This window comes from Hemitrygon akajei, chromosome 30 (assembly GCF_048418815.1).
Source record: "Hemitrygon akajei chromosome 30, sHemAka1.3, whole genome shotgun sequence".
NCBI lineage: Eukaryota > Metazoa > Chordata > Chondrichthyes > Myliobatiformes > Dasyatidae > Hemitrygon > Hemitrygon akajei.
Genome location: NC_133153.1, coordinates 3,863,715 through 3,891,668, shown reverse-complemented (window position 1 = coordinate 3,891,668; position 27,954 = coordinate 3,863,715). Strand labels below are relative to the sequence as shown.

At 40.7% G+C, this 27,954-nt stretch overlaps 1 protein-coding gene across 1 annotated transcript in view; it reads left to right on the top strand.

Annotated features, from left to right (window-relative positions):
- Window positions 1-27,954, top strand: part of LOC140718759 (protein unc-13 homolog C-like) — a 337,501-nt gene that overhangs the window by 217,246 nt on the left and 92,301 nt on the right. Inside the window, exons 15-17 of the mRNA XM_073032872.1 lie at window positions 10,551-10,639; window positions 20,226-20,375; window positions 20,668-20,791. Of these exons, the coding sequence (XP_072888973.1) occupies window positions 10,551-10,639; window positions 20,226-20,375; window positions 20,668-20,791 (363 nt within the window). The remainder of the gene's footprint in view (window positions 1-10,550; window positions 10,640-20,225; window positions 20,376-20,667; window positions 20,792-27,954) is intronic.

The following is a 27,954-nucleotide window of genomic DNA, read 5'->3' as shown; positions in this document are numbered from 1 at the left end:
GTTCTTCCTACAGAACCTGATGCTCCCATTTATAATTTATGACGTACCATAATGCATTGTAAACAAATTAATTTAAGAGAGGTCATGTACAGGAGTGATGGCAAACAACAGATGAAATGAGAATACAACAACTAATTTTGAATGTGAACATTGTATTAAATCCTCAATACTGTGCAGACAAGTACTCATAACACCTCAAGCCAAGTATTGCAATATTTAAACAGATACACAATTGATTTTAAAAACAATGGTAGCAGTGATTTTAGCAGAACTTAAGGCCTGAAATATTTTGAATGCTAAATTATTTATCAATATACTGAAAGTGTTCAGGATTTTGTACAAGCTCAATAATATATATTTTGTTATTTGTTGCTAAATCTATATGTTGACTGTTCAAGAACAAAGTGATGCACATTGATTTAAAAAAAATTCCACATGTCGAGCCCAGGAGCAAGAATTGAACAGATTAACAGTTCATGATATCATTTCAGTAAGTTAGCATTAGTAAATAGAATAAATACAAATGAATTTGCAAAATAATTTGACCCACAAAACATGATTTTCTGTTAAATAAAGTAATATCTGCTATATATTCATATCATGTTCTTAGCCTTTAAGCTCCTTGAAATCATCTTCCCATGGATGCAGCAAAGGCTATAGGACTAGTTGCTAAAGACCTGCCCCCAACATTAGATGTATCTATAGCCAAGTTTTACCAGTCTGCTTTGAACAATGATATCTATGTGACAATGTAGAAAATTGCTGAGATAAGCTTGACTGGCAAAATGCAAGATCACACTGATACAGCCAGTTCCTGCCCAATCAGCCAACTCTCAGTCAGTAGTGGTATGATGGAAGATGGTTTTGACAGTGTCATCAGGCAACACTTGCTCCCAGTGCCTAGTTTGGGCTTTACCAGTTCATCACCAAATCTCATCACTGCCTTGGTCCAAATGTGGACTGAAGAATTGAATTCCACAAGGGAGGTGCAAGTGGCAGAATTTGACCAAGGAGATGTGTGATAGCAAGGAGCTTTGATAAAACTAAAAAATAATAGGCACTGAGGAGCAAAACTCTAGAATCCCAGCAGGTGGCTTCAGGAGTTCCTTAGGACAGTATTCCAGTCAAATTGTCTACAACTACTTCTTCAATGATTTTTTTATTTTCCCATCAAGTGGAATAGTTACATAATTTTCAGTTCCATTTGCAACTTCTCAATAAATTGAGCAGTTTATGTCAGCATGTTGTATAACCTAGACGACATTCCAGAGATGGTAAATGGCAGGTAATCTTCATGCCACACAATGACCATCTCCAGTAAAAGCAAGTATAACTGCCTACCCTTGACATTGATTTAGTTACTACTATTGAACACTGTACCGAGGTGGTCAGGATCAAACAGAAGCTGAGCTGGACTAGCCACTTAAGTACTGTAGCTACTAATCAGGTTAGACACTAGGTATCCTGTGGTGAATGACTCATCTCGAAAGACCCAAAGCTTTCCACCATGTACAAGACGTAAGTCAAGAGTATGATGGAACACTCTCTACTTGCTTGGTTGAGTGCAACTCCAATAACTCTAAAGAAGCTAACAACATCCAGAACAGCCTTCTTGATTAACATCCCATCCACAACCCTAATCATTCATGTTCCTCAGCACCAGTGGACAGTGGTTCCAATATGTCCAATCTACAAAATTTACTGTCTAGGCTACTTCAATAGCACCTCTTAAATTTACAACTTCTACCACCAAAAAGGCAAGGGCAGATGGTGCATTAGCTCACCATCTCCATGATCCCCTGACCTGCAAATCTCTTCATCATCATTCAGTCTACATCCTTCCAATGACCCCTTTCTTTCATTCCTCCAATGCCCCTCCCCACTGAAGGTCATCAGTAAGATAAGTTGCAGTGGTCTGGAAGGTAGCTCACTCTCACTTTTTCAAGGGTATTAAGTGATGTGCTGGTAGTGCTGACTCAACCAGCAATTTCTGAAAAATAAATACTCTTTTTAAAAAAATAATATAACACAATACCTTCCAGATGTATCACTGTGCAATTACCTTCCATAAATAACATTCTTTGATACCAGTTTCAAAAAAGATTTTTGTGTGTATCCATTCACCATTTGTTTTAATAGAGTAACAATAAATGTCAGGCTTCTTGAGCTAGTGTTATTTACCTACTTACTAGACATTGGATCTCAGCTATTCTCTTTTTATCCCTTGGAGAGATCTGCCTCTGAGTATTTCCATATGGCACCACGTTTTCCTGACAATCTCTCCACTTGTTGTCTTCTTTATCTTGTGCTCCTTATCAACCATTCTTTCTTTCTTTAGGAACACCATGGCCTTTCAAAATAAAATACTTTGAGGTGACCAGCTCTTTCATGTTCTATTGCTCTTCTCTAGGTTTTAATCTTTAAAGGTTAACCAATGCATTGGTCACTGTGTGCTAACAAAACATTTCCTGCCAGGCTAATGTGTTTCCCTTGAGGAACCTGGCCTCTTTCTCAAAAGGACCAGGCCCAGATTTGGGGGAAAGGCTGGTGTCATGTTGGAGTTGCCATGAGTGAGAGGCCCTAAGAAGGTGGGAAGTTTGTTTATTAGTAGAAGGGTCAGGAAACAGTTCAGTAATGGAGTGTGGTGGTGGTATGAAGGGTAGAGGTGTGGAGAAGTTTGCAAGGACTAGTACTGGACTGTGATCAGTGGATTTTTAATTGGGTCTGGGTCCTTAGTTTGTTGGAGAGAGTTCATTATTGGTTGCTGGATCAGCATTGCTGGTTTCGGTTGTTGTTGGATCCGTGACTAGGGCAAGAGATTGTCTGGGAAGGATCAGACAGGAACAAATAAGACACTGATGTCAGTGTGCCAGTACTTACCTGGGACCTCTTTAAGTTATGCAGGAAGAGATGTTAAAGGTGCAATAAAGACAGCTTTTTCATATGTCCCTGACAATAGTGTGATCTGTTCGAACACTAATGGAGTTTCTGTAAGTTATGTCTGCAATTTCAGTGGAGAGTTAAACTGCTTTGTGCATTAGCCAACAGATGCATACAGGGCCCCAGATGGAAAGTCATGGGAAGTCCAACTGACATGAGGTTCCCAGTGCTCATTAATGCTTAATTTTTCACCAGAATCAGCATTCATTGTACATGAGAAGTATGCTACTGTATGTGATCCAATTTCTAGTCATCATTCTCTTTTTTTGCCAACTAACTTGCTCAAATATGTTTCGTGTATTTTCGTGTAGTCACTAAAGCTTACCAAGTAAATCACACTTATTGTTTTAACTAACTTCTTCATTCATTTTAAGTTTCAGTGTTGTGTCGTGTACTATCTGGGGGTTACTGCAGTTACTCATCTGACAGGTGTTTCCAAAGCCACAGCAGCACACACAATGCAGTCTCCTATCAGTCACATACCAGTATACTTTGAAGTGTATCATTGTTCCTTGCTGAGTCCCTTCCCAAAAGGACTAGGAATATCTTTACCAGTGGATTGTAATGATTTGAATCCCAGCTAGAATGTTTGTTACTTGCTGGTCTTTGAAGCAGATCCTATACCCTCTAAATGAATCCATTACAGTTTATTTTCTGTTTTTTTTTAAATGATGGGATAAGAAGTGGTATTTTTGTGTCGTATTAATGCACATTGAACTCTACTTCTGAAACCTAGTTTTATTTACAGTACACTAGAGGAAGGTTTAATAGCATGTTTAGTGCATTCATCAAATTTCTACCCTCAAGTACAGTCTTCAGAACAAAATAATCTAAAGCTACAAAAAAGAATGAAACAAGTTTTTAAATCTTCTGCAGGTCACACAACATATGGGGAGAGAGAAACACAGTTAACGCTTCAGGTCAATAGCCCTGTATCAGGACTGAGAAAGTAGTAATGACTTTTTTAATTTGCAGAGGGGAAAGGTAAGTCCTGTGTTGCTGAAGAACCAGGCAGTCAGGTGACACACACTTCCTTCAGACAGATCAACAATAACTTGTATTACAAACCCAGGAATAATCCATTTCCTTCTCGTAGATGCAGTTGCTGCATGTTAATGCAGATGAAATGATAATTTTAATAAGGGAATGGATACATATTTAAAAAGAAAATCTATTGAAACGATAGGAGAAAAGTAAGTGATTGGAAGTAAATTAAATGTTCTTTCAAAAGCCACCACAGGCACAACAGATCACAAAACCCAAAGGTTTATTGTAACTGAGGTTAATAAGTGAGTTTGAATACAGCAAGTCTCGTCAGCAGTAGCCAGTGGGCAGTGTTCCACAGGAATATGGCACCAGTACATTTTGGTCCAATTAAGTGACTGCACCAATTAGCTGAAAATTTATAGAAATGGTTAAAAGGGCATAAAAAAGCCAAACTACATTTAACTCAGTAACAAATTATGTATTTAAATGAAATACAGAACAAATTAGAATACTACCGATACTAATACTGTACTATAAAACTGTGTGTTGCTTCCTAATTGTTATTGACAGAGGAATTCATTCAGTGCATGCTGACATGTTCATTTAGGCAGTCAAAAGAACCAAATCAGTGCAGAGACCTAGTGCTTTCAAACTGTGCTTCAAATCCTCATTTTCATTGTAACATTCAAGATTATTTTCAATACTTCTTGTCAGTACTTGTTAAAGTAGTGAACTCATTTCATTTTCACTCCCAGCCATTTCAGGCCTGAATGGTTGAAACTGCAGTGAGCAAAACAATTCTGAATTGGCTTACTGTTCATTGCTTGCCATCCATCAGTGACAAAAATCACTGTGTTCTGAACACAAACATGTAACTGGCACTAAGCACTGTGCCCAAGACTGATGCTAGTTAGTAAATTTGGCAACTGTCTTCTGCATCAATTAAACGGCATGTGTCCCAAATAAACAAAGGGAATCCCAGCTATTGTTTGATTTGTTTCTGGTCTTTAAGAGCTTTCCCAAATATGTGGCTGCCCTGATTAACCGAAGGCCTAATTAACCGGAATCCATAAACAAATGCATATTTTTATTTGATTGAAAAAGGGTCTGATGTGGAGATAGTTTTCTTTGACTGTTTCTTTTATTATCCTAACTTCAAAACCATCTTATTTCTTTTATCTTCCTGCAATATTGTACAGAAGTCAAGAAAGTCTAACCTCAGCAACGATTCTGATCACTGCAGGATCCTCATGTTCCAAATGCAGTGGCAGCATCCTTTTTATAGGAGCCTAAGGATTGGATTTCATATTAAGCTAGAGCCTTAGCAATTTAATGCTGAATTCATAGTTTTACTAGTTTTACTGAAACTTTAAAACCTAATGGGATTTGGACAAATGGGCTTATCATTTGCAACTGCTTTCTGTAATGGGGGTCTTCTCCCCAAACATCAATTAATGAGCATTATGAACATTTAAAAGTGAATTTTTGGCCATAGAGTAAGATAAAGAGAATTTCCATTTTGATTTTACCTTATCTGGTGCCTGAGAAATATCTCAAATTGCTGCTCTTGCAATTAATTATTATAGTGAACCTCGGTCACTATTAAATTGTTATTAAATTAAGATTATTAATTGGAAGTTCAAATGTCCAGTAAAAGTAAAAAATTATTCTTGGCTATATCTGATATAAAAGGATTTAAATGTTCTGCCGCCTTTCTAGATGCTGCTATGGTGGTAGCGACACTGAAAGCCATAGGTCACGTATGCAGTGGAAGCCCTGTCACATTGGAATAGAAAAGCTGATAGCTGTTAGCTATGAGGGTGGATTTCAACTAGATTGACAGGTGGTGCAGTGAGACCCTGAGCAGATTTGAGGCAAGTGACAAATCGGGGAAAACACTACAATTGATGAGAACATGTTAGTTAATAGCACAGTGAGGAGAACAGCAAAGAATGGTACAAACTTCATTTATTTTAGATGTCATTGATGGAAAGGCCTGTTTTTTCCATGTTTGATGTTCTCACTGTTCCAAGGTACAAGTGTGATAGTGGTATAAGTAAGAGAGAAGAGCAGGTTGCATTTTAATGAGGGGGGACATAACTACAGTGCTTTGATAATTTATTAGAACAGTACTTCTCAACAATAGGTGCTTTGACCTATATTGTCATGCTGAACTAACTAAATTAAACTAATCCCTTCTGCCTGCACCTGGTCCATATCCCTCCATTCTGTGCATATTCATGTATATCTATTAGCAGCTGTGTTGTATCTGTAATCACCATTACCCCTCCTGGTGTATTTTAGGTACCCATCACTCTCTGTGTCAAATACTTGCCCTGCCCATGTTATTTGAAATTTCAACTGAAATGCATGCTTCTCTTGTATTAGACATTTCAGATCTTGGAAAAAGATTTGGCTTTTTCTCTATGCCTCTCATAATCTTAAAAACTTCAATCACGTCTCTCTCTGGTTATTCTTAGGATGGCTTATTCGCCTAGCTCTGTTGTTAATTCACCAAAGAGCCTGTACTGTGCTGTAATATTTGATGTTCTATGTTCTAAATACAAAAGTATTATGAGCAAATGTCCATATCATAATAAATACTGTAATTTCATTGACTATTTTGCATACTAAGCATGTAGGAATATTTGTAGATAAATTCATTTCTTATAAGTGCCTATTCATTTCCATTTTGAAAGCTCCAGTGATGAGTGTTTCTGCCATCTGTACAAGCAGTGAGTTCCACATTACAATAATTTTCTTCTGTATGTTATTGTTTCTTCCTACCAGAGTTCAACTAAATTTCCAAAGCTTGATGAGTGGTGATATGCTTCTTGTATAAGATCATATTAATTATAAATGAAACAAACTGGAGGCATTAACTCTGAAGCTCATTCTACAGATGTTTCCTGAACTGTTGAGTGGCTTCAATATTTTTTTACATTTCAGGTTTCCACCATCTTTCTTGTATTTTTACAATTGACTTACTGCAACCACAATGCACATCTTACAATATTTTTAATAATTTTTGGAAATGTAAGTAGAGTCCTAGAGCTGTGCAGTCCTTCAGCCCATCTAGTCTATGCCAAACTGTTATTCTGCCTAGTCCCATCGACCCACATCTGGACCATAGCCCTCCATACCCCTTCTACCTATATACTTATCCTAACTTATCTTAAGTATTGAAGTCTGACCTGGCAGTGTTCACACTCACACCAATCTCTGAGTGAAGAAGTGCTCACTCATGGTCTGTTTGAATATTTCACCTTTAACCCTGAACTTATGACCTCTAGTTCTAGTCTCACCTAAAATCAGAGGAAAAAGTCTAGTTGCATTAACCCTGTCTATACCCCTCATAATTTTATATACCTCTATCAAATCTCCTCTCATTCTCCTATGTTCCAGGAAATAAAGTCCTAACCTATTCAACCATTTCCTGTAACTTGGGTCTTAAAGTCTAGGCACCATCCTTGTAAATTTTTTGTGTACTCTTTCAATCTTATTAATATGTTGGTGACCAGAACTACATACAGTACTCCAAATTTGGCCTCATTAACATCTTTCTAACATTCCAATTCCTGTACTCTATACTTTGACTTATGAAGGCAAATATGTCAAAAGCTCCTTTACAACTCTATCTACCCCTGATACCACTTCCAAGGAATTTTGGATCTGTATTCGTAGATCCCTCTGTTCTACCACACTCCTCATTGCCCTACTATTATCTGTGTAAGTAATAAACATTTTTTTTGTTACTCTACGAATATCTCAGTTTTGGTTCATAGTGTCAGTTCTCTGAATTCAGAGCATGACAAAAAGGAAATATTATAGTAATATGTCAGGAAATGTCAAAATCTAACCATTCAACTGGATTCAAAGTATGCATGTATAAACCATGTATGGAAACAAACTGCTAATTCATTATTTCAATAAAATCCTACCAAGCTTTTGTGTTTTTACAATGTCTGTTTAAAGTATATGAAAATCATTCATTTGCATAATACATTTTCCTTGCACACAGGCCATCTAGCAACAGTCATATTTCAAAATTCAAAAGTTAAATTTACTTCCTAGTTTCCCTATTTAAAATGTCTGATAGTAAGCAGTAAATTGTCCCAACTAGCGGGCAAATTCCAAATGTGGATCCCATTAAATAAATTTAATGGGTTTGATGGGTCGAGGTTAAAAAGATTATATATAATAGGAAAGGGACTTCCATTGTAAAGGACCTGAAGTTGTCCATATATAAGAAGGTGACTAAGCAAGAAAAGATATGCAATTTCTTTTGCGACTGCTTTCACATGGTTCTACTGCATATCAAGAATATAAGTCATTGGAAATCCTTGTTGCTCTTTGAGGTTGGGTACACTATTGGTTAAGATTAAATCTAGAATAAGCATGGGTTTAAATCTGAGTGGCCTGTTGCACTGCTGACAGCCCATCTAAAAGCTGCTAGACTGACACTGCATCAAATAATCAGCTTTGAAGGTGCATGCTGCTTTTGCTTGGAAATTTAATGAGGTCAGTTTTTAAATGACAAAATCTCTTAGGATTGTGCTGATCCTTAATGAAATTGAGCGATTTGGGTCATAGTGGTGCCCCCCCCCCCCCTCTCTGTATTTCAATGCTTGCAAGAGTATTTGCCAAACTGAGTGAATCTAAACAATTGATACTGAGCATTATGCATTCTGCTTCTGGTGATTAAGCCCGTCCATTTATGTTGCTTGCACACATATTGCAGCATGTCACTGAGATGGACCTGCTCACTCTCAAGGGTTGATTCACTCAGACTTGAATTGAAATATTTTCCATCCAAATTTAGGTGCCAGAAAATGATTTGGATTCTTCTGAATTGATTTGAAAGCCAATATCACAATTAACACTGCTTTTGACATCTGCGTACTCTTCATACTAAAACATTATCAAAGACTAAACATAAGCTTAAACATGTAGATACTAAGAAAGAGGATGTGCTGGAGCTTTTGGAAAGCATCAAGTTGGATAAGTCGCCGGAACCGGATGAGATGTACCCCAGGCTACTGTGGAAGGCGAGGGAGGAGATTGCTGAGCCTCTGGTGATCTGGTGATGATCTTTGCATCACCAATGGGGACGGGAGAGGTTCTGGAGGATTGGAGGGTTGTGAATGTTGTTCCTTTATTCAAGAAAGGGAGTAGAGATAGCCCAGGAAATGATAGACCAGTGAGTCTTACCTCAGTGGTTGGTAAGTTGATGGAGAAGATCCTGAGAGGCAGGATTTATGAACATTTGGAGAGATATAATATGATTAGGAATAGTCAGCATGGTTTTGTAAAGGGCACGTCATGACTTACGAGCCTGATTGAATTTTTTGAGGATGTGACTAAGAACATTGATGAAGGAAGAGCAGTCGATGTAGTGTATATGGATTTCAGCAAGGCATTTGATAAGGTACCCCCTGCAAGGCTTATCGGGAAAGTAAAGAGGCATGGGATCCAAGGGGACATTGCTTTGTGGATCCAGAACTGGCTTGCCCACAGAAGGCAAAGAGTGGTTGTAGACGGGTCACATTCTGCATGGAGGTCGGTGACCAGTGGTGTGCCTCAGGGATCTGTTCTGGGACCCTTACTCTTCATGATTTTTATAAATGACCTGGATGAGGAAGTGGAGGGATGGGTTAGTAAGTTTGCTGATAACGCAAAGGTTGGAGGTGTTGTGGATAGTGTGGAGGGCTGTCAGAGGTTACAGCAGGACATTGATAGGATGCAAAACTGGGCTGAGGTGGCAGATGGAGTGCAACCCAGATAGGTGTGAAGTGGTTCATTTTGGTAGGTCAAATATGATGGCAGAATATAGTATTAATGGTAAGACACTTGGCAGTGTGGAGGATCAGAGAGATCTTGGGGTCTGAGTCCATAGGACACTCAAAGCAGCTGCACAGGTTGATTGTGGTTAAGAAGGCATAATGTGTTTTGGCCTTCATCAATTGTGGAATTGAATTTGGGAGCCGAGAGGTAATGTTGCAGCTATATAGGACCCTGGTCAGATCCCACTTGGAGTACTGTGCTCAGTTCTGGTCGCCTCACTACAGGAAGGATGTGGAAACCATAGAAAGGGTGCAGAGGAGATTTACAAGGATGTTGCCTGGATTGGGAAGCATGCCTTATGAGAATAGGTTGAGTGAACTTGACTTTTTCTCCTTGGAGTGACGGAGGTGACCTGATAGAGGTGTGCAAGGTGATGAAGGGCATTGATTGTGTGGGTAGTCAGAGGCTTTTTCCCAGGGCTGAATTGGTTGCCACAAGAGAACACATGTTTAAGGTGCTGGGGAGTAGGCAAAGAGGAGAAGTCAGGGGTAAGTGTTTTTACTCAGAGAGTGGTGAGTGTGTGGGATGGGCTGCCAGCAACGGTGGTGGAGGCGGATATGATAAGGGTCTTTTAGGAGGCTTTTAGATAGGTTCATGGAGCTTAGTAAAATAGAGGGCTATGGGTAAGCCTAGTAATTTCTAAGGTAGGGACCTGTTCAGCACAACTTTGTGGGCTGAAGGGCCTGTATTGTGCTGTAGGTTTTCTATGTTCTATAAAGCCTCAGTTATTTGAAATCATCTTGATAGCTCATTCCAAATAATTATCTTCTTTCTTTCAGCTTGATGCAGAGGCCAGTTGTACCTTGAAAGAACTGCAGATCAAACTTAACGGTGTCTTGGATGAACTGAGCAATATCTTTGCTACAAGGTAATACAATGTAATAAAAAATCATGTGCAATGAACAGTATTTGACAGGTTCTTCTCCAATGTAGCCTGTGTGTGTGTGTGTGTGTGTGTGTGTGTGTGTTTATCATTTATATTTTAGATAATTTCACGTTAAATCACAGAAATTCGAGAGTGTGAGGGGACATTCCCATACTTGATCCATCTAAGGAGAAGGTACTTGGGAAACTGAAAGGTCTCATAGGTCACCTGGACCAGATGGACTATACCCCAAGGTTCTGAAAGAGGTGACTGAAGAGATTGTGAAGGCATTAGTAATGATCTTTCAAGGATCGCTACATTATGAAATGGTTCCAGAGGACTGAAAATTGCAAATGTCACTCCTCTCTTTATGAAGGGAGGGAGACAGAAGAAAGGAATTTATAGGCCGGTTAGCTTGACTGCAGTGTTAAGAGGATGATGGAGTCCACTGTTAAGAATGAGGCTTTAGGGTACTTGGAGTTACATCATATAATTGGCCAAAGACAGTATGCCTGCCAAATAGGTTGGAATTCTTTGAGGAAACTACAGACTGGATAGCCAAAGCAGAATCAGTGGATGGTGTTTACTTGGATTTTCGGAAGACCTTTGACAAAGCGCCATACATGAAGCTGCTTTCAAGATAAGAACCCATGGTATTACAGGAAAGATCCGAGCATGGATAGAAGATTGGCTAACTGGCAGGAAGCAAAGATTAAGAATAAAGGGAGCCTTTTCTGGTTGCCTGCTGGTGACTAGTGGTGTTCCACAGAGGTGAGTTTTAGGACTCTTTTTCACATTATATGTCAATGATTTGGATGATGGGGTTAACGACTTTGTGGCCAAGTTTGCAGAATATACAAAGATAGGAGAAGGGACAAGGTAGTGTTGAGGAAGCAGAACTTCTCAGAAGGACTGAGACAGATCGAGAAAATGGGCAAAGAAGTGGCAGATGGAATATAGTGTGGGTTATGCAGTTTGGTAGAAAGAATGAAGGCACAGACTATTTTCTAAACAGTGAGGAAAATTAATTTAAAAAAAATCACAGGTGCAATGGGACTTGGGAGTCCATATGCAGGATTCTCTAAAGGTTTATTTTCAGGTTAAGTCTGTGGTAAGGAAGGCAAATGCAATATTAACATACACTTCGAGAGGACTAGAATATAAAAGCAAGGATATAATGCTGAGGCTTTATAAGGCACTAGTCAGTCCTTCAGACCTCACTTGGAATATTGTGTGCAGTTTTGGGTTACTTATCTAAGAAAAGATGTGCTGGCATTTGAGAGGGTTGAAAGGAGGTTCACGAAAATGGTTCCGGAATTGAAAGGGTTAATGTATGAAGAGTGTATGTCCATTTAGAACAGAGACGTGAAGAAATTTATTTCGTCAAAGGTTAGTGAATCTGTGGAATTCGTTGCTACAGACAGCTATGGTGGGCAAATCATTGGATATATTTAAAGAAGAGATTGAAAGATTCTTGATTAGTCATGTGTCAAAGGTCACGATGGAAAGGCAGGAGAACGGAGTTGAGAGGGATAATCAGTATGATGAAATGGCGAAGAAAACTCAATGGGCCAAATGGCTTAATTCTACTCCTAATTCTGGTCTTATGGACTTGTGATGTGTATCTATAACTTTAAAAGCTTAATTAGATATCATAAAAGAGACCCCAAAGTGCTATAAACGATTACTGGCTCTACTTGTTTCTGTTGGTTGACTTTATCTGATATCAATCACTGCCATTGCTGACAGATTGTATGCAAGTGGCTTCAATTTTAGCAAAATACATGTCGCAGAATAATCTGACAATACCCAGCTACTCTCAATCACCTGCTTTCCAACTCATCTGGATAATGTAGGATGAATTGCCCAGATGCACCATCTCTGAAGTTTAATACCTACAGTAGGCCAGTAACTGATTCCAGGTTAAAAGGCCTTTGGAACATTGTGTAGGAATTGGCTGTCCACAGTAACTGTACAGTTAGTTAAAATATACCATTGGCATAATTGTTGTAGCCCATGTCCTTGTTTGTAATAAAAGAGGAAAATGCTTAGGAGTACTTAACAGGTCAGGTAGCATCTCTATAGAAACATAGATACAATACAGTGCCATGGTAACAGTAGTTAACATGATGCTATTACAACTTGGGGTGTTAAGGTTTGGAGATTAATTCTTATGTGATCTGTAAGGAGTCTATACGTTCTCCCTATGGAATGCGGGGGTTTTCTCTGAATGCTCCAGTTTCTTCCCACAGTCCAAACTCGTCACCGGTTAATAGGTGAATTGACTATGGTAAATCGTCCCTAGATTAGACTAGGGTTAAATTGCAGCTTTAGCTCAATAATCTCACTGCCCATTACACTGCTGGCAGCAATGAAGGTCCTCCATCTCCGTCTGTTCTTGGCTATCAAAACCAATTTTGGTTTTGGCAGTGTTCAGGACTTCCTTCGTTGTGCCAGTAGCTTCTTCTCGGTTTTCACTACTGTCAGTCAGCAAGTCCCAGGTGGAGACTCAGGAAATCTGTCGCACATAGGCATACTGGAAAAGGATTCCTCATTGTTGTCTCTGTAGCAGTTTTGTTTTACAGTCAAGGTTATTAGCCCTGAGCTGAACCTCCAAACCAGGAGGACCAATGGACCACTCGTAGTCTGGCCTTTACCCTTTGACCTGTTTGGCATGGGTGACCCTACCAGGAGTAAAGCACAAGTCCCTGATTCCAGCCAACGTAACTCTCTGAGTCATTGAGGTGCCTAGGCCCCCAAACCCTATGACAAGGTTGTGGTTCTCTTGGAGGGTAGCTCAATAGGTAAGTGAGTAAATGAACATGACTTTGAGCAGCCTTATTTCTAGCCGTAATGAGACAACCTAAAGAGAAGAGGTTGACACCCTGACACAGTGGTGCCAGGATAACAACCTCTCCCTCAATGTCCAAAAACTGTGGATTACAGGAGGGATGGAGACAAGCTCGGCCCAAAAGGTCCGCAGTTGAGAGCGTGAGTAGTTTCAGGTTCCTCAGTATACACATCACTGATGATTTCACCTGGACTGTACATGTTGGCTTTGTGGCAAAAAAAAGCACAACAGCGTCTCTTCCACCTCAGGTGACTGCAGAAGTTCAGCATGGGCACCCAAACCCTGAAGACCTTCTGCAGGGGCACCATTGAGAGCATTCTGACTGGCTATACCACCACCAGATACAGGAACTGCATCGACCTCTGGGCACTGCAGAGAGTGGTACGGACAGCCCAACGCATCTGTAGATGTGAACTTTCCTCCATTGAGGACATTTACAGCAGTAGGTTCATAAAGAAGGCCTGGAAGATCACCAGGGACACCAGTCACCCCAACCATAAACTATTTCAGCTGCTTCTGCCTGGCAAACACTACCACAACATTAAAGCCAGGACCAACAGGCTATGGGACAGCTTCTTTCTACAAGCCATTAGACTTTTAAATTTACATGTCTGTACATTGTGACAGAGTCACACAAAGATTTTTACTCCCTGACGTTGTGGGATGGATGTAAATAAATTCAAATTCTAATTAATTAATTAATAACTTTCAGTAGAAATTGGAACATTTATTAAGCATGTTTAAACAAATAAAAAGATGCTGGTTGCCCTCCAATCTGTCAGCCCATTGTGCTAGTCTCTGAAACAAGGTTGAATAATTATGGACATTTGCCACTTTCACTTGCTGATTTTGGCTTGGCTAATTGTGCATTCTGGATTAAAAGAGGTGCATTTCTATTTCTGCACTTGTTGCTGTTTTACCTTGATGCATATTTAGACATACAACAATATAGCACATATAAAATCCCTTCATCCCAACATGTCCATGCAGCTAGTCACAATTCCCTATGATCAGCGCATATCCCTCTAAACCAGGGGTTCCCAGCCTGGGGTCCATGGATCCTTTGCATAATGGTATTGATCTGTGGCATAAAAAAGGCTCAGCACATTTGAAAAGTGCCTGACCAAAAAAACTCAAAGGGCAGCTGCTTCCTAGGAGGGAGGAATCAGATGCATGTTTTTACTTGTGAATTGACAGACTGAAATGAACAACAGCCTTTTGCTGTGTAAACTTTGATTAGACAGTGGCACAGAAGCAGTAGAAATGTTTTGGCACAAGTACAGTGTTGTTTGAAAAACCCAGTCTCCATAAAAGAGAGGCATTGTCTAGTGGAGTGGTCATTGTTGGACTGGTCTGAGTCAGAGTAGTGAGGCTTTGACTTAACAGGATCTGGTGAGAACAGGCAGAGGCGAGGTAAATAGGTAAATTTATTACTTCTTTAACTTTTGAAAGAATAGGGGGTATGTCTGCAGGTCCAGTGTTCTGTTCTGGGTGTCACATGTGGGTTTTCCAGGAGACTTCCAGCCTCCCTGATGGCCATATCTGCACCAGGTGCATTGAGATGAGGCTCCTTAGAAACCATGTAAGGGAACTGGAGCTGCAGCTCGATGACCTTCAGGTTGTTAGAATGAGGAGGTGATAGACAGGAGCTACAGGGAGGTAGTCATCTCTAGGCTACAGGAGACAGATAACTGGGTGACTGTCAAGAGAGCGAAGGAAAAACATCAGATAGTGGAGAACACTCCTGTGGCCATCTCCCTCAACAGTAAGTACTCCATTTTGAGTACTTTTGGGGAGGGGGAACCTACCTGGGAGAAGTAACAGCTGTCGTGCCTCTGGCACTAAGTCTGGTCCTGTGGCTCAGAAGAATAGGGGCTAAAGAGGATGGCAGCAAAAATAGGGAACTCTTTAATTAGGGGAAGAGACAGGTGTTTCTGTGGATGTGAGAAAGAAACATGGAGGGCAGTTTGCCAGGGTCCACGATGTTTCTGGTCGTGTCCACAATAATCTAAAAAGGGAGGGTGAGCAGCCAAATGCTGTGGTACATATTGGTACCAATGACATAAGTAGAAAAAGGGAGGAGGTCCTGAAAATAGAATACAGGGAATTAGGAAGGAGGTTAAGAAGCTGGACCTCAATGGTAGTAATCTCAGAATTGGTGCCTGTTCCAAGCAACTGTGAGGATAGGAATAGAATGAGGTGTCAGATAAATGTGCAGCTGAAACATTGGACCAGAGGGCAGGAATTCAGATTTCTGGATCATTGGGATCTCTGCTGGGGCAGGGGAGACCTGTACAAAAGGTATGGGTTGCACTTGAATCTGAGGCTGACCTTGTGGGCAGGTTTTCTTGAGCTTTTGGGAGTGGTTTAAACTAATATGGGAGGGGGATAGGTACCAGTACGATAGAGCTGAGGATGAACTGGCAGGTTTACAAGAAAATGATGGGTGTAACATGAATGTAAGGAAGGACAAGCCAATGATTGGTTACAAATGGCAGGCATTACAAAGAGTAAAATTGTAACACAGAGGCAAAATTCAAAAGGGCGAAGAATGAAGGATTGAAGGTGTTGTATTTAAATGCACATAGTATTCAGAATAAGGTGGACAAACTCATGGTGCAATTAGAGATTGGTTGTATGACATTGTGGGTATCACTGAGTTGTGGCTGAAAGAAGGTTATAGTTGGGAGCTTGAGATCAAAGGATATAGTTTGTATCAAAAGGACAGGCAGGAAGGCACAGGTGGTTGGAGATGGAATACAATTCTTTAGAAAGAGGTAACATTGGGTCAGACAATGTCAGATCTTTGTAGGTGGAGTTAAGAAACTGTAAGGGTAAAAAAACCATTATGGGATTCATATTTAGGCCTCCAAATAGTAGGCAAGATGTGGAGTTGAGATTGCAAAGGAAGCTGGAAAGGACATGTAATAAGAGTAATGTCACAATTGCAATGGGACTCTTAAATATGCAAGGGATTGGGAAAATCAGGTTGGTGTCAGATTGCAAGAGAGGGAATTAGTTGAACACCTATGAAATGGCTTTTTAGAGCAGCTTGTGTTTGAGCCTACTCTGGGAAAGACCATCTTAGATTGTGTAATAATCGAGATGTTATTAGGAAGCTTAAGGTAAAAGAACCTTTAGGAGACAGTGATACTGCAACTAGAGAGGGAGAAGCATAAGTCACATGTAATAGTCTTAAAGAAGTTGTTCTCAAATGGCAATGGTAGGTAGCCTTGACTGACAGGGCAAGTTATGGACAAAGGAACAAATCAAGGAAAGGGCATAAAATGTAGAAAAAGTGAGTGGGAAGTTGGTTGATTGGGAAGCTTTTAAAATCCAACAAAAGATAACTAGAAGAGCCATAAGGAGGAAAAAGATTAAATATGAGGGCAAACTATCCAATAATACAAAGCGGGATACTAAAAGTATTTTCTGTTATTTGAAGGGTAAAAGGGATGTGAAAGTTGATATTGAACCACTTGAAAATGATGCTGGTGAGGTAGTAATGGGGGACAGACAAATGGCTGATGAACTTAAGTACTTTGCATCAGTCTTCACTGTGGAAGACACTAGCAGTGTGTTAGAGGGCCGTGAGCATCAGGGAGCAGGAGTGAGTGCCATTGTTATTACAAAGGAAAAAATGCCAGGCAAACTGAAGGAGGATTAGTCACCTGGACCAGATGGACTACATCCCAGAGTCCTGAAAGAGTTTGCTGAAGAGATAGCAGATATATTGGTTGTAAATCTTTCAAGAATCACTTGATTTTGACATGGTTCCCGAGGACTTGAAAATTGCAGTTGTCACTCCACCCTTTAAGAAGGGAAGAAGGCAAAAGAAAGGAAATTATAGGCCAGTTAGCCTAACCGCAGTGGTTGGGAAAGTGTTGAAGTCTATTATTAAGGATGAGGTTTCAGGTTACTTGGAGACTAATGATAAAATAAGTCAAGGTTTCTGAAAAGGGAAATCTTGCCTGACAAATCAGTTAGAAATCCTCGAGTAAGTAATAAGCAAGGTGGGCAAAGGAGAGGCCGTGGATATCACTTACTTGGATTTTCAGAGGGCATTTGATAAGGTGCCACACATGAGACTGCTTACAATATAAAATCCTACGGCATGGATAGAGGAATAGCTAACAGGCAGGAGACAGCAAGTGGGAATAAAGGGGGCCTTTTCTGGTTGGCTGAGAGTGACTAGTGGTGTTCCTTATGGGTCAGTATTGGGATTGCTACTTTTCACATTGTTTCTCAATGATTTAGATAATGTTATTGATAGCTTTGCGGCAAAGTTTATGGATGATATGAAGATAAGTGGGGGTGTGGGTAGGTAGTGCAGAGGGACAAATTAGAAGAATGGGGGAAAAAGTGGCATATGGAATACGGTGTTGGAAAATGTATGATGAGGCATTTTGATAAAAGGAACAGAAGTGCAGACTGTTATCTAAATGGGGAGAAAGTTCAAACATCAGAGGGACTTGGGCATCCTCATGTAAAACTCCCAGAAGCTTTATTTACAAGTTGAGTCTGTGGTAAAGAAGGCAAATGCAATGTTGGATTTATTTCAAGGGGAATAGATCTAAAACAAGGAGAAAATGCTGAGCTTTTATAAGATACTAGTCAGGCCACGCTTGGAGTATTGTCAACAGTTTTGGGCCCCGTATCTCAGAAAGGATGTGTTGTGATTGGAGAGAGTCCAGAGGAGGTTCACAAGGATGATTCTGGGAATGAAGGTGTTAACATATGAGGAGTGTTTGGCAGCTTTGGACCTGTACTCACTGGAGCTTAAAAGAATGCGAGGGGATGTCATTGAAACGTAATGATTGTTGGAAGGATTAGATAAGGTGGATGTGGAGAGGATGTTTCCTATGCTGGGAGTGTCTAGAGCTAGAGGGCACAGCCTCAAAATTGAGGGGCAACCTTTAGAACAGAGGTAGAGGAATTCTTTTTTAGCCAGAGAGTAGTGAATCTGTGGAATGCTGTGTCACAGACTGCGGTGGAGGCCATGTCTGTGGGTATATGTAAAGTGAAAATTGAATCGTTTCCTAGAGATCTAAAGTTATGGTGAGAAGGCAGGTTTATGAGGTTGAGTGGGATCCAGTCAGTAATGGTGGAGCAGATTTGATAAGCTGAAGGACCTAATTTTGCTCCCATGTCTTTGGGTCTTGTGGCCTAAACTTCCTTTGACTCTTGATTTTCTGTCATCCTTTGAGATATCTAATTTTGCTTTATAATACAAGAGCAATGGTGTTTTCAGCTGACAGACTGCTGTTGACAATTGGTTCTTGCAGTAAGTTGTCTTTTTCTGTTATGGTTTTGTCGGACCTTGTTAATGTTTCTTCAACAGTCTTGCTTATTATGTTCCTCAGATTCATATGGGTGTTGTGCTGCTATTTGAACATTTACTTAGGGTTTCTTCGTGGTCATTCATCTTTTCTGTTCTTGACAAGACTTTTAGACTAATTTCCATGATTTTGACAATATAATTACCACCTCCTCTGTGTTACTGAGTTCATTAAATATTTTATGATTTGCATGGTACATTTTTTGATTTCATCCAGCCATCGTTGAAAAATGCAATGCTGTCCAAATAATTAAGAAGATTTATATTGATTTGGCATTTCATATTTTGCTGCAGTAATGTTAAAGGATCATTTTTGCTATCACCGAGGAAACCATTTTCTTATAAGTCATAGATTTTAATAACCTGTTCCCAATTCTCATTGGCAATTGATAATTAGGTTTACTAGTATGTGGAGCTTCTGTGCTACTTAGCTGCCTACAAGATGATAAAATAACAGACAAAGCTGAAAAAATATTGAAATTCCATGTAAAAATGTCACAAATACCAATAAATTGTGTAAGGGGATAGTGAGATACGACAGGAACACTCATGTTAAACTCACTTTTCCTAAGGGTAATAATCCTTCAGATCGTGGATTATTTTTGGAAGGTTATTTGTTATAAACTGTAACTTGGAGGAAACTGTGTAGTGGGAGGAGATGTAGAGACATATTAACAAAAAAGTTTTCCTATTCAATTCCCCCACAACTGTGATACCCCAATCCCCTGCAATCGTCAGTTTGCAATACATAAAAGAGAATTAGATTACTGCTTGTATCTGGATGGACAGATATCACATGAAGTGCAGATCAGCACAAGAGCATCTGACCTATCTGGTGCCTACTGGATGATCAGTGAATGTTACCTGATGCGCTCATTAAGGTGGGAGGTATGTCATGGAGGAAGTGCTTCTGGCACAATATTAATTAATCTTTCCTTTCCTCAATTCTATTAACAGTAGGTTAAGCAACATGTGGATTTTATTTGTAAATCTGTATTACACAAAGATGGGCTGTCTACATGGGGCTCAGATGTATGGTCTGCAGTCTTGCGCTCTTCTAATTGGTCAGTTAGTTGGGCATGAGCAAACATCTGCCTGCCCTTCTTCTGGCTAGACTTTTATTTTCACTAAGCATGATATTTTAAGTACAACTCTAGCATGACAATGTGCACAGAAAGCTTTTCTTTTGAAAATGGTGTCTCAGTACCTCTGTGTACTGATACTTGGCACCAAGTCTCTTGCCCTGTTGTACGTTCAAAGCTGAATTCCAGCATTGCCTTTACTTCTTTACTTTGTATGTAAAGGCAAAGGTGAGAGCTTTGTTTTAATATTTTGTTGCAAATATTGCTGGTTGGCTTTCCATGTGTGGATTTATCACTAATTCTGCTTAATTGGTTTAGTTTCCAGTCTGTAATCGAAGAATGTGTGAAACAGATGAACCTTGAGTTGTATCAAATGAGAGGAAATGGAAACGCATCTGCCAACAGAAACAACGCAGCCCTCGATGCAGAAACTGTTTTGAGGCCTTTAATGGACCTTCTAGATAAAAAGTAAAGTGATTCTATCAATAATATTTAGCCCAGAGATATTCATTTCACCTAGTCTTTCATAATTTTACAGTTATCCATCATTGAATAGGCAATCAATTATATGAAATGCAAATATTATGGGGACAGTTTGGGAATTTGGCCTTTAAAATGTAGTTATAAGGAAACTGCTATTCCAGCCTATTTTAACTGAAATGCTGTTTTATATGTACTGGTAGATTTTGTGAAGCATAATGCAAGCCTTTTGATGTCCTAACTGCCTGGCAACAGTTCATATTTTACCTTTTTATTCCAGTCTCACACTGTTTGCTAAAATCTGTGAGAAGACTGTTCTAAAAAGGGTTCTGAAGGAGCTTTGGAAATTAAATCTGAACACAATAGAAAGAAAGATCGTTCTGCCTCCGCTAACTGACCAAAGTGTAAGTATCAGCCAACCTTTGCCGTAGACTCTTTAATAAATGAATATTTTAAAATGGATATTCACCTCCCTTCCAAATATCCTGTTGGAAGCCAGAGATGGCACAGATTCCTAATGCACATACTGAAGTGAAAATAACATAGCTATGAGATTAAATGTCAGTGCAAATAAATTGATAATGTACCTACTGGGCAATCTGTCATCTGCTTGTACTCAAGAACTATCAAGAATCAAGAAGTTTGGGTGGCACAGAAGCGTAGAAGTTAGTGTAATACTATTAGAGCTCTGGTGACCCAGGTTCAATTTTGACACTGTCTGTAAGGAGTTTGTATATTCTCCCCAGGATAGTGTGGGTTTCCTCAATGTTCCTTCCACATTCCAAATTGGTCACATGGGTGTAACACATGGAACTAAGGAACTTGTACATGGTGTTCTTAGGCAGTCCCTCAGCATGAAGGATAATGTACCTGCATTCTGGATCTGTGGGTTCTGAGGTGGTAATGTAGGAAGAGCAAACTTCCACAGGTAAGGGCAGGCAGTTGGGAAGTTTGGGAGCAGATCTATTTCTTCCTCCACTTAGGTAGGCTCTGTGCATGCTCACCACTCATCATGTCCATATAGAGGAGCCATGGGCCAGCAGGTTCCAGGAGTACTTCTTCAAGGAGGCTTTGAGCACATCCTTGAAGCTTTTCCTCTATCTGTTTGGTAATTTCTTCTAACGATAGAGTTTGGTACAGAGTATCAGTTTCAAAAGTCTGATATCAGACATGCGAACAACATGACCCAACTAATGTAGCTAACAGAGAGTCAATAAGTGATATTTTTCTTGATCTACAGGGATCACCAGTGCAGGAGTGGGATATACTCTGAGGTTTTGAACAGTGTCTTTTACCATGGCATCATTCTTCCACACTAACCTCACAGCCAGCACATTCAATTGTCTTGCTGATTGAGAAAATATAGAGCTTCTACAGCCTCCTGGGTAAAGAATTCTACGATCTGTCCCTTGGATTGTGGAATTCAGTTCTTGCTTGGTCCTCTGTTGACCTACTCTACTTTTTGAGTCTCTTCCTCCATATTTTATCTGAAAGTGAAGAGACTGGAGAAAGGGTAACAGCAAATTAATGCCCTCACTTCTACTTTACCTCACCATCACCTCACTTTACTCATTGGAGTTGATTGCCCACATATAAGCAGCCAGTTGTTCCAGCTCTATCAGCTCTTGCTTGCTGCTCGTGGTACTGCTGTCATTACCACTGCAGAAGGTAAAAAGTTGCAGGAAACATCAAACATTGAATGAAACCAGAGAGTGATTAAACCTCAGGGCTTACTGCTCAATCCATTATGTGATGAGTCCTGAATAACAGGATGGATAGAGATGGTTTGTTTCCCATCAATAAATGAGTGATAAATATCGAGCAAAGTAGTCTGTGGCCATTTGCAGGAGTATGATTTATTTAAATATAGGGTACAACGAGGTCACTTTCTGTTTCATTCTATTTATGACATGACTGACAAACTATTTTTTAAACAGATGTCACTGTCAAGTTGCCAATGTGCAACACAGAGACATCATTAAAATGAAATACTTGCCTCTGGAAACATAAAAAACTGCTTGGCATTGCACAAGTTATATAAATATAATATAATTTATGAAAGAGAAGATAACCATTGTCAACCACTTTTCAGTAAAACACTGCACACCACCATGAAAGAACATAGAAAATATACAGCACATTACAGGCCCTTCGGCCCACAATGTTGTGCCGACCATGTAACCTGCTCTAGAAGCTGCCTAGAATTTCCCTACAACGTAGCCCTCTATTTTTCTAAGCTCCATGTAATTATCTAAGAGTCTCTTAAAAGACCCTATTAAATCCGCCTCTACCACCTTTGCCGACAGTGTATTCCACGCACCCACCACTCTGTGTGAAAATCTTGCCTCTGACATCTTGTACCTACTTCCAAGCATTTGGAATAAGGTGGATGATCTTGTGGCACAATTAGAGATTAGTCGGTATGACTGAGTTGTGGCTGAATGAAGGCCATAGTTGGGAGTTTAACATCAAAGGATATACTTTATATCAAAAGGACAGCTGGTGTGGCTCTATTGGTAAGAGATGGAATTACATCTTTAGAAAGAAATGACATAGGCTCAGAGAATCTTGAATATTTGTTGGTGGATTAAGAAATTGCAAGGGTAAAAAAACATTATGGCATGTAAAAAGGCTAATGTCACAATTGTAATGGGGATTGGGAAAATCTGGCTGGTTATTGGATCGCAAGAGAGGGAATTGTGTTTGAGCCTACTGGAGGAAAGGCTATCTCAAATTGGGTGTTGTGTAATAGAAACATGGAAAACCTACAGCACAATACAGGCCCTTCGGCCCACAAAACTGTGCCGAACATGTCCCTACCTTAGAAATTACTAGGCTTACCCATAGCCCTCTATTTTACTAAGATCCATATACCTATCTAAAAGTCTTTTAAAAGACCCTATTGTATCCGCCTCCACCACCATTACTGCCAGCCCATTCCACGCACTCACCACTCTGAGCAAAAATCTTACCCCTGACGTCTCCTCTGTACCTACTCCCCAGCACCTTAAGCGTGTGTCCTCTTGTGGCAACCATTTCAACCCTGGGAAAAAGCCTCTGACTATCCACACGATCAATGCCCCTCATCACCTTGCACACCTCTATCAGGTCACCTCTCATCCTCTGTCGCTCCAAGGAGAAAAGGTTGAGTTCACTCAACCTATTCTCATAAGGCATGCTCCCCAATCCAGGCAACATCCTTGTAAATCTCCACTGCACCCTTTCGATAGCTTCCACATCATTCCTGTAGAGAGGCAACCAGAACTGAGCACAGTAGTCCAAGTGGTGTCTGACCAGGGACCTATATAGCTGCAACATTACCTCTCAGCTCCTAAGTTCAATTCCACGATTGATGAAGGCCACTACACCTTACGTCTTCTTGACCACAGAGTCAACCTGCGCAGCTGCTTTGAGCATACTATGAACTCGGACCCCAAGATCCCTCTGATCCTCCACACTGCCAACAGTCTTAACATTAATTCTATATTCTGCCATCATATTTGACCTACCAAAATGAACCTCTTCACACTTCCCTGTGTTGAACTCCTTCTGCCACTTCTCAGCCCAGTTTTGCATTCTATCAATGTCCTGCTGTAATCTCTGACAGCCCTCCGCACTATCCACAACACCTCTAACCTTTGTGTCACCAGCAAACTTACTAACCCATCCCTCCATTTCCTCATCCAGGTCATTTATAAAATCACGAAGAGTATGGGTCCAAGAACAGATCCCTGAGACATACCACTGGTCACCGACCTCCATGCAGAATATGACCCGTCTATAACCACTCTTTGCCTTCCATATACACTACATCTACTGCTCTTCCTTCATCAGTGTGTTTAGTCACATCCTCAAAATATTCAATCAGACTCGTAAGGCAAGACCTGCCCTTAACAAAGCCATGCTGACTACTCCTAATCATATTATACCTCTCCAAATGTACATAAGTCCTGCCTCTCAGGATCTTCTCCATCAACTTAGCAACCACTGAAGTAAGGCTCACTGGTCTACAATTTCCTGGGCTATCTCTACAACATCTGCAGCCCACCAATCCTCTAGAACCTCTCCCGTCCCCATTGATGATGCAAAGATCATCGCTAGAGGCTCAGCAATCTCCTCCCTTGCCTCCCACAGTAGCCTGGGGTACATCTCATTTGGTCGCAGCAACTTCTCCAACTTGATACTTTCCAAAAGCTCCAGCACATCCTTTTTCTTAATATCTACATGCTCAAACTTTTAAGTCTGCTGAAAGTCATCACTACAATCACCAAGATCCTTTTCCATAGTGAATACTGAAGTAAAGTATTCATTAAGTACCTCTGCTATTTCCTCTGGTTCCATACACACTTCCCCATTGTCACACTTGATAAGTTGTATTCTTTCACGTCTTATCCTCTTGCTCTTCACATACTTGTAGAATGCCTTGGGGTGTTCCTTAATCCTGCCTGCCAAGGCCTTCTGATGGCCCCTTCTGGCTCTCCTAATTTCCTTCTTAAGCTCCTTCCTATTAGCCTTATAATCTTTTAGATCTCTAACATTACTTAGCGCTCTGAACTTTTGTAAGCTTTTCTTTTCTTCTTGACTAGATTTATTACAGCCTTTGTACACCACGGTTCCTGTACCCTACCATAACTTCCCTGTCTCATTGGAATGTACCTATACAGAAGTCCACACAAATATCCCCTGAATATTTGCCACATTTCTTCCATATGTTTCCCGGAGAACATCTGTTTCCAATTTAAGCTTCCAATTTCCTGCCTGATAGCCTCATAATTCCCCTTACTCCAATTAATTGCCCAGATCTTATTAGGGTGTTTAATGTAAAGGAACCCTTTGGAGGCAGTGGTCACAGTATGATTGAATTCGTCCTGCAATTTGAGAGGGAGAAGCATAAGCCACAGGTATTACAATGGAATAAACAGAATTACAGAGGGATGAGAGAGGAGCTTGCCCAGGTGGATTGGAGGAAGATGTTAGCAGAAATTACAGCAGAGCAGAGTTGGCTGAAGTTTCTTGGAATAGTCCACCAAACCCAGTATAGATGTGTTCCACAGAAGAAGTTCTCAATTGGCTGGGGTACCCAACTGTGGCTGACAAGTGAAGTTAAGAACTGCATAAAAGCCAAGGAAATGGCATAGCAGATGTAAGTGGGAAGTTGGATGATTGGGAAGTTTTTAAAATCCAACTGAAGGCAACTAAAAAGGCTATAAGAAGGGAAAAGATGAAATATGAGGGCAAATATAAAGCAGGATACTATAACTTTTTCCAGTTATATAAAGAGTAAAGGGAGGTGAGAATTAATATTGGACCACTGGAAAATGATACTGGTAAGGTAGTAATGGGGACAAAGAAATGGCTGATGAACTTAATAAGCATCAGTCTTCTCTGTGGAAGACACTAGCAGTGTGCCAGAAGTCCATGAGTGTCAGGGAGCAGGAGTGAGTGCCATTGCTACTCACTGTTCCTGAACCTGGTGATATGAGTCCTGAGGCTCTTGTAGGTAGCACATTCCTGATAGCAGCAGCAAGAAGAAAGCAAGTCCCAGGTGGTGGGGGTCCCTGATGATGGATGCTGCTTTCCTGCAATAGGCAGCATTTCATGTAGGTGTGTTCAATGGTGGGGAGGGCTTTACCCATGATGGACTGGGCCATATCCACTACTTCTTGTAGGATTTTCCATTCAAGGGTATTTTTTGTTTCCATACCAGGCTGTGATGCAGCCAGTCAATATACTCTCCACTGCACATCTATTGAAGTTTGTCAAAATTTTAGATGTCTTGCCGAATCTCCGCAACCTCCTAAGGAAGTAGAGATGGTACCTTGCTTTCTTCATAACTCCACTTACCCAGGACAGGTCCTCTGAAAAAATAATACTGAAGAATTTAAAGTTGCTGACCCTCTCTACCTCTGATGAGGACTGGTTTTTGACCTCTGGTTTACTTCTCCTGAAGTCAATAATCAGGTCCTTGGTCTTGCTAACATTGAGCAAGAGGTTGTTGTTATGCCGTCACTCAGCCAGATTTTCCATCTCCCTCCTATATGCTGATTCATCACCACCTTTGATTCAGCCCATGACAGTGGTGTTGTCAGCAAACCTGAATATGGCATTGGAGCTGTGCTTAGCTACACAGTCACAAGTGAGAAAGACAGTTTAATTATCTCATACAAGTTGTCAAGAGGAGTACAATGTTTTCATTGAGACACAGTTTATACATTAGAACTGAAGTGAGAACCCAGGATGTGCTCTTGGGATGAGACTACTAATCCAGTCAGTTTGACAGGTCATTATTACATGCTCTCATTGGTCAGTGCTAATGATAGGGTGTAATATGATTGGCCAAGCAAGCATGAATAACGTGGCTGCTTTTGGAAAGCTTTACAAACGTTAAGTTTTGTTAATTTTATATTTTTTCTAATATTTTGTAGTAAAGTACTTTTTACCCTGAGTTAGGAGCAAGTAACAGATCAAAGCCTTACAAGGGTAGTGTGAAGCCAGCTATCGGCACATATGTTCAATCTGCATGGCTGTATGCTTAAGCTGTCTGCAGTGGAAGATGGAACATTCCAGAGTGTCTGTGTTATGCTTCCATTGTTAGGAATCCCAACACATGACATTCCACCCATAAGGTCACAAACGCAGCACAGTCAGTGAGAGGATAGCCTGTCCATTCTCAGCTTCACTACAGGGAAGGTATGTCTTCAGACAGTGCAAGCACCATCTGCACCGTGATGTGAATGTTCTCATTTCTACTGAGATCCATGTACCCCCATCTGTATTCTGGACTTCCTGTCAGATCACCGGCAGCCTCCCTCACCTCTGCCCCTCTGACCTTCAACACAGAAGCCCTTCAGGCTGTGGCCTGAGCCACCTCTTCTACTCCCTATACACCCATGACTGTGTTGCCACTCACAGCTCCAGTCTGCTGATCAAATTTGCAGATGACATGACATTGATAGGCCTTATTTCCAACAATGATGAGACAGCCTACAGAGGAGAAGTCAATGCCCTGGCACAGTGGTGCCAAGAAATCAACCTCCCTTTCAGTGTCGAGAAAAGGAAGGAGTTGATCGTGGATTATAGGAGGAATGGATTCAGGCTAGCCCCTATTCACATCAGTGGGACTGTAGTTGAGAGAGTGAGTAGTTTCAAGCTCCTCGGGTCACTGAGGGTCTCACCTGGACTGTACATAGTGGCTGTGTGGTGAATAAAGCACAACACCTCAGACGGCTGAAGAAGTTCGGCATGAGTCCTCAAATCCTCAGGACTTTCTACAGGGGCACCATTGAGAGTATACAGACTGGTTGTGTCACTGCCTGGTAAGGGAACTGTACTACCCTCAATCGCAGGGCACCGCAGAGAGTGGTGTGGACAGCCCAGAGCATCTGTGGATGTGAACTTTCCTCTATTTAAGACAATCACAGCAGCAGGTGTGTGAAAAGGGGTAAGAGGAACATCAGGGACTCCAGCCACCCCAACCACAAACTGTTTCAGCTCCTACTGTCTGGCAAACAGGCACCAGGGCAGCATTAACACCAGGGCCAACAAGCTCTGCGACAGCTTCTTTCAC